This window comes from Oryzias melastigma, linkage group LG13, assembly GCF_002922805.2.
Source record: "Oryzias melastigma strain HK-1 linkage group LG13, ASM292280v2, whole genome shotgun sequence".
NCBI lineage: Eukaryota > Metazoa > Chordata > Actinopteri > Beloniformes > Adrianichthyidae > Oryzias > Oryzias melastigma.
In genome coordinates this window covers 16,420,536-16,428,033 of record NC_050524.1, presented here as the reverse complement: position 1 = coordinate 16,428,033, position 7,498 = coordinate 16,420,536, and the positions used below count along the sequence as shown (strand labels likewise).

The 7,498-nt window shown below is 35.1% G+C and overlaps 1 protein-coding gene across 3 annotated transcripts in view; it reads left to right on the top strand.

Moving 5' to 3' along the window:
• Positions 1–7,498, top strand: part of dock10 (dedicator of cytokinesis 10) — a 67,153-nt gene that overhangs the window by 31,376 nt on the left and 28,279 nt on the right. For all 3 annotated transcript variants that reach the window (XM_036214793.1, XM_036214792.1, XM_036214794.1), the window contains exons 2-4: positions 1,109–1,228; positions 4,893–4,979; positions 6,638–6,720. In XM_036214793.1, coding sequence (XP_036070686.1) covers positions 1,109–1,228; positions 4,893–4,979; positions 6,638–6,720 — 290 coding nt within the window. The remainder of the gene's footprint in view (positions 1–1,108; positions 1,229–4,892; positions 4,980–6,637; positions 6,721–7,498) is intronic.

Genomic DNA, 7,498 nt, shown 5'->3' with positions numbered 1-7,498 from the left:
AAAAACAGAAAAGAGGCTATGGTGGTTGAATCATGGTCACTTCTTCTCTGTAACTCTTGTCTGGCTCCTTAAACTCATTTGGGTACTTTTCAAAAGTCCCTTTCGAAAGGTCAAAAACAAAGAGTAAACTTGGTTGTGAGCTAGGTGAGGTGGGAACCAAAAATGATATCTACTTCCTGTTTCTGACCACAACCTGCTCCACCTTACAGTTGACTGTTCTCATCTCTCTGAAATATTTAGTTATTTTGTTTTATGAAATAAAAATAAGATGTTTGTACTTGTAAAAATGTCAACTTTATGATTTTATGACTCTTTGGGGTAAATAGATGGTGGTCCAGTATACAGCAAAAGCCATAAACTATAATTTTGAATTTTGTTTTTTTATATTTTAACACAAATACGATTTTAGTGAATCATTTCTTCACATTATTGTCTGATTGTGGTAAGAACATTTGCTCTAAACCTTTAATAGAGTTTATTAGAGCTGCACTTTAGCTGCAGCAGCACTTCCTCCATTCCTTACTTAGTTCCTAATGATGTCATGAAAATTCACAGGAAATGTCACTATTTTTTTTAGAACAGCAACATGATATTTTGTGATATATATGTATTATGACTCATTTCCATTTCAAGTGCTCGGTATTTTTTAGCATGCATTCTTGACCACTATCAGTTGATCATTTTGCCCAACACACTTCTTAGTGTGAAAGTGAGATGTTGTGTTTTATGTGTTTTTTATGAAGGTCACAAATGTAATTTTTTTTTTTTAACCAAAGATAGAGAAACATTATTTTTTTAATTTGCAACTTAGAAAGTTATAATTTTGTTTTTCAGCCAGAAAATCTTAAATATAAAGCTTTTGTTCTCGTTGCAGTGGCACAAATAATACATCTTATTGTCAGTCTTTACTTTTTTGCAGATACTATGCATATTTTAATTGCATCATGCATCTTTAAAATATTATTGCATATAGTATTACATATTCTGGCGATTTGTAATTATTCTGACCTTTACAGTATGTCATTGTGTTGACAAAACATTGTTGTTGCATTTTAAAGTAATGCCTTGGATAATGTTTTAGTACTAAACAAGTCTTTGTATTTTGCAGCAAGAGAAGCCGAAGGTGATCGACCCTCTCGACTATGAAGCCGTCATCGCTGAACTAGGGGATGAGTTGAAGGAGGACCCTGTAAGGGACTTGTATCTGTTTCCTGACAATGATTTCTCAGTAAGTATATTTTTGTTGTTTTTAACAACACATTGTGACTACTCAGTCAAAAAATAAAAAATAAATAAAAAATAAATAAAACATTTTTTTAGCAATCACCTAAAGCTGCATGTTCTAGGTCTCCAATAAGACTGTTATGGCTCACCTTTTTTTCTAAATGCCAGCTACATCCATAATCAATTTACACTCCTGAGAAGACTGGATTCTTTCCTGAAATGTGTTCGACTTGGGAATAATATGTCTCATTGTCGAGTTATGGATTTCAAGTAGCTTGGAAATGGCTTAGTGGAAAATTGCATCTAGAGAATCATTGCTAACTCTTTTACTGGCTGGCCCTGCGTTAACAGCAAGCTTTCAAAATATCACGTTTTACATGGATTCTTTCAATGTTCTAATATTTAGATTTTTAAAAAATGATTCTTTTTTTCAATGGCTGACTGTTTTTTTAAAGCAAACAAAAATTTTTATGTTAGCTAACTGCAAATATATGTTTAAAGCTGGACTGTAATTCATTATTTTATTGTAGGTGACTATTAACCAGCTCCTTTTACTCTTTTTTTTCCTGTCTGTTACCTTTATATAGGATGTATAATGCAAACTAAGCTTATGAGGAATCCATGTCGCATATCATTGGATAAGCCATTCCCATGCATTTCATATAACTGTTTAAAAATCTTTAAATTCTCTCTGGCTTGCAGATCAGCTTTTGTTTGCTTTCTGTGCATTGTTGTACGTGAGAATGACCACATTGGCTGTCTGTGGTAAAAGCCTTTTTTAATGTTTATCACTAAGCTGAAAAGATTCAGTTTTTTACAACTATCTAGCAGCGAAGTGTTTGAAAGCTACAGTCAGGTACTGCACTTTAAAGTTAAAATGATGTGTTAAAAGTATTCAGCATTAACAACAAAAATACTGTCAATACTTGTTATATTTTAAAAATAGCATTTATCTACTGCTAGTTAATATTTTTTACACTGTTTCTATACAATCCATCACCTTGCTGGCTGGATTGTTGTACAGATTGTTGTCAAAAACATTTTATTCTTAATAATGATGTCTGTCTCAGATAAGAATCCAGCTTTCTGTATCATTGATTATTAAACACAGATTTTAGATTTTAAGACTCTTGAGTTATTGACAAGAAATTACTAAACAACTGCTGTTGATTGATTTGACTTTGCAGAAATCATTTCAAAGAAAAGTGAATACCAAGAGCAAACTGACAATCTTTTCATAAATACTCACACATTTGTTTTACATCAGAATGCATTTGAATTGATTTATAGGAAATTCTGAAGAAGTCCTTATATTTTAGTCTTCTGTTGAGTGATGGTGATAATAATACACTCACAGCAATTGCAGAATCCTTTAGCTAATTGGATAAAATCTGGATATTTGTTTTTAGTGTTTAAAACTATAAATTAAGTTGTCTTTTAACAAAGAAACCTTTTTTTTCCTAATGTCACCTTTTAGTGTACCGGTAAACTACAAAAGCGAAATGTCTTTGACATAATGGCTTCAAACATAAAATCTTTTAGACTGTTTTTTCTTTGTGGTTAATTCAATTCAATTCCATTCAATAGCTCAATATCACAAAACAGTTGTCTCATTGGACTTCAAACCAGTAATTATACAAAAAAGTGTCATAATTTATCCAGATATTGTTTAGAACGCTGTGAAAAAAAGGGTTATCATATGTTTAGTGTACACAACACATGTTGCCTGGTATAGTTCATCTTTAGCTTGTTGTAATTGGCCCAAATTTGTGATTGGATGCATCACATGTTCACAAAAAGGCTGACAGAAGATCCCATTTTTTTTAACCTTTTTACCAACATAATTTTGTACATATCTGTGGTTTTCAATAGATGCAGCTGTAACTCCCTGTGTTTGATCAATTTTTCCGTATGTTTCTGTTCTTTTTACATTCCTACTATACACTCCCTTCGTTTAATGTAAGCTTGGCATGGTTTTAGCCCAGATCCAAAAATGACAGGTCTGAAAAAGGTTCCAAATGATTTAGACTTGTATAGAGGTGCCTGTACTTATGTATGATCAGCCCAACTATTCCCCTGCTTACTTAAAGGGCCTATATGCTGTTTTTAAGCCTTTCAGAGTAAACTATATTCATATATAATAATATATTACCTTTGGCACACTAAAAAACAATGTTTTATTTTTGGGATTGTCCTAACTGGAAGCAAAACACCGCCTTTCGCTGGTTGTGAGTGCCGTCCATTTCATTGTCAACCTAGATCTGACCTCGGCAGCATGTCTGCATTTCGCCCATGAAAACAAACAACATCCAAACATTTGCAAAGATGGATGCACATATTGTGTATACAAAATTTAAGTGTTTTGCTGATCACTGCCAGCTCATGGCAAAAGTGTGTATTAATCTGGAGATGATGCTGCCACAAGCTTCCTGAAAGAGTTTTTTTTTCCCACCTAATGATGTCACAATTTAAGGACCCGCACTGAATTGAGAGGGGCAGGTGCTCGGAGAGCAGGGTTTAAGAGAAATGCTCCAAGATTGGATCAAAAATACTGCTTTGGTAATATTTTTCATGAGGAGTTAACATTATAATACACTTAGAAGCTCAATGTTGGTTTTGCATGATATTGGCACTTAAGTTTTGGTGTAGAATTTACAAAAATAGACAGATTGAGTGTAATATAAATGCAATCGGCCCTCTGCAGAACTAGCATTTCAAACTGAGGCGAGCCGTGGAGCTGTCCAAGGCTGCTTGATCTTCTAGAGCCACTACATTGCTTGCATTCCAGCTTTGCCTGCTCAGCTTGTCAATGAATAGCTGACTCAGGTGATTCTGATTGACTGAACTGAGCTGATTAAGGTTTCCACCAGCAAGCAGTGCAGGGAGAGCTGGAAACCAGGCAGTGCTGTGGCTCTTGAGGACCAGGACCAGAGTGTAGTTAGAATAACGCAGAGAAACTGTAGTTATGGGGAAAAAAGTATTGTTTCTGTTACACATCAATATAAAACTGCTTTTGTTGATCTTCTGTCTAAAGTGCATACTTACAAATTTCACCAGATAATTGGTTAATAATTAGATGCTGAGACAAGCAACCTCTTAATGGTCTGACTGACTGATGACAGTCTGGGATTTTCTGAATTCAGGAGCTCAGATGAAACATAATCAATCGGAACAAGATCAGAAAAGTAGCTGTAGCCGAGATGGAAAGTTTTAGTCCGTTTTTATTGTAACTTGATACCAAAACAAAAATGATGATGTTTGGATGTATAAAACCTTAGAGCAAGAAAAGACAATAAATTACTGTATGTTTGACCTTAAATTTATATCAACCTTTAAAATTTGCCAGTTTTATTTGAAAAAGCTTTTGTCACACTTTTGGTGGGATCCATCAGTAGTTCTTGAATAATTGTGACCATACTGTGAGAGTATAGGTCCTAGCTGCTGTTTCAAACAGAAATAAATATTTGATGAGATTGTAAGAGTAAAAAAATACACACATACATAGATACATTTGGAATAATTCACTAGAAATGACAAAGTAACTGCTCAAAGAGATTTTTTAAAATCAAATATTAAACTTTTCCAATTTTTTTTATAAACCAGCTGAATGTTGGTGGTTTTCTTTTTTTTCCGAGTTATTGCTCACTCTATTTCCTTTGATGTTTCAGGTATCCACTGTGCCTCAGGAGAGACGAACTCTCAAGTCCTCTGTTCCTGAGGGGGCAGAACAGGCTGAATGTCTGCTGGTCAGACAGGTATGGTGCATGTGTGCGTACGTTAGACACACGTGGTTCTTCTTTTGCGCTAGACTTGATGTAAGTGAAGTTCATGCGGTTTGAAGTGGAATTAGCTTCAGTTGGTGGTTACTGGCCGCTTTAGGCATTCGTTTCAGCCAACATGGGATTTCCTGATACTGGATACTCTACGCGGTTTCACCGAACATCTGAAATAAACCCAGTGTGTGTGTGAAATTCCTCATTTCAATCGACCAGCCACAATCTCAAAGATGCAGCTGAGAAGTTATGGCTGAGGAATCCCCCAACCCCCACTTCCCCCCCAGACAGTCATAGCTCATTGGAGACGAGACTTAATGCGCCTGATTTGTTTGTGACTCGTTTTGGCATTTGTGTGCATACCGGTACTCTCCTGGCTATATCTGCGTTTGATAAAAGTGAACACATTAAACCGAATCCTCAGACGTCATTTAGCAAACATACAGGATGTGAAACTACCCCGCAGCCTTTGTGATTTCAACTGTACTGCACATGCAGTTTGGGTGCTGTATTTTAACCAGAAGAAGTAATCCCTGGAGAAATAAAAATATGTATATTTATGGGGCCCCCACGAGACACAGCTTTAATTCAGTTCCTTTTATATTTAATGTGTTCCAGTCTTGGTGTGTTCTGTACTTTCACAGTAGCTGTTTTTTACATTTTCTCTTCATTTTGAAACTGCTCCAGGTCCAAAGTGCAAATTAAAAGTGAACAACTACAGTGGATGAATGTGTAGACTAAATTGTTTTACGAAATAAATCTCCCTTTATGTTCAAATCAATAGCATTTCCAGATGTTTTAGTTAGTATGTGAGTTTTGGGGATACACACTTTCCTCTGTGTACCATCTGGAACTCCAACAAATAATTCCCGTCTTTACATTCACCTCAGTCCATATTTTACCTGTGTCAACAGAGTTTAACTTCTTCACCTTCCGATCCTCTGAAGTCTGAAAATTAGAAATGAAGCTGGAACACATGAAACAACTGTAGACATAAATATAATGTTGTTTTTAGTACTTACCAGCAATAAAAAGATAACAGAGGACTCCTAGAGAGCGAGTTACAGCACAGCAGCAGAACACAAACCGAAATAAAGCGTTCATGCTAATGCTAAATGAGCTAAACATCCGAGCTCTGTTCAAAAATCCACCGTGATCATCATCTGTCAATCATAAAGCCACGCCCCCCTCATTAAAGCAAAAAAAGCGTGGAAAAAAATGTACTCCCCTCAGAGTTGTCATGGATCAAATATGCAGCCATTGATGAAATAAAAACTTTAAGCACCAGGTATTAAAGGGGTTTATTTGAGGGCTGAAAAGTACGATTTTATATGGGAGTCAATGAGAAATCACTCTAAGCGCCAGCCTCTCTGGTCAGAGGCACTACTGCAATGTTTTGTTACTTCCTGGTTGGCCTCACCCTCCACTCGCTAGAGTTACCGCGAGGAAACAACTTATTTTACTTATTAATTGATACAGGTGAGATGAAAAAAGATTTTCAAATCATTTATTCTTTTCTCTAAAATTCAGTCTTTAATGAGATATAGTATTTTAATTACTCTGTTTTTAACTCTCAACATATATTTTTATTAATTGTTTATCACATACCTTGCTTTTTTCATGTTAATCCTCTTTTCTAGGCCTGCAAATACTACAACTCTGAACTAAATGTGGTTCAGTTCAAGTATGATGACTATGCTGGAGATTACCGTCTGCTGCCAAGGTAATGCACTTGTCCTAAGTTCTATTTCAACATTTGTCTGAGTTTTTATCTTTTATTGTACATTTTTTTTAATTGTAACTGAATTTATCAGCAAGGCTAAAAACAGTGTTTTTTTATCCCAACTTAGAAACATTAAGAGTTAGTAATCGCAGTGTCATTTTTGGAGTCAAAATTAATTAAATTTAATTGTCAATGAATGTCTTTTCTAAATTTGCAGTAACTATTTTAGTGTGTGAACATGACTGTGTGTGTGTTTTTAACTGTAGTAGGCTGACTATTTACAAAGAAACACAAATTCTAGGCTTTTCGTGTCTGAATTTATCTTGTTAAACAGTAAAAAAAAAAAAAAAGTGCAGACATCAGGGCTTGCAACAAGATTGCATCTCCAAACTCTATACTGTTGTGTAAGTGCACGGCTGCAGAGTGCACTGTGAATGTGTGAAAGACCTGCATTTGCAAGAGCTATCTCAGACTGCTTTGTTGCATTTTAGGATCAGCGAGGAGTTTTGCTGAAAAAATATTAGCACTGTATATAGAATTCACAAAAACTTGATTACATCTACCACAGTGTGTAAATAACATTGAAGTTAAATTTTATTTTTGAACAAAACAAAACAAACAAACAAAAAAACACACAAGTCAGTGCATCAGGGAAAAAAGTAATGTCATTGTGCTGCAGTTCTCTGCAGAATGACTGAATAATTAAGTGAAGAGAATAAAGCAGGCTCAATTACAGTGCCTGGTGGAACTCCTGTTGATAGTAATTAAGCCATTGGTT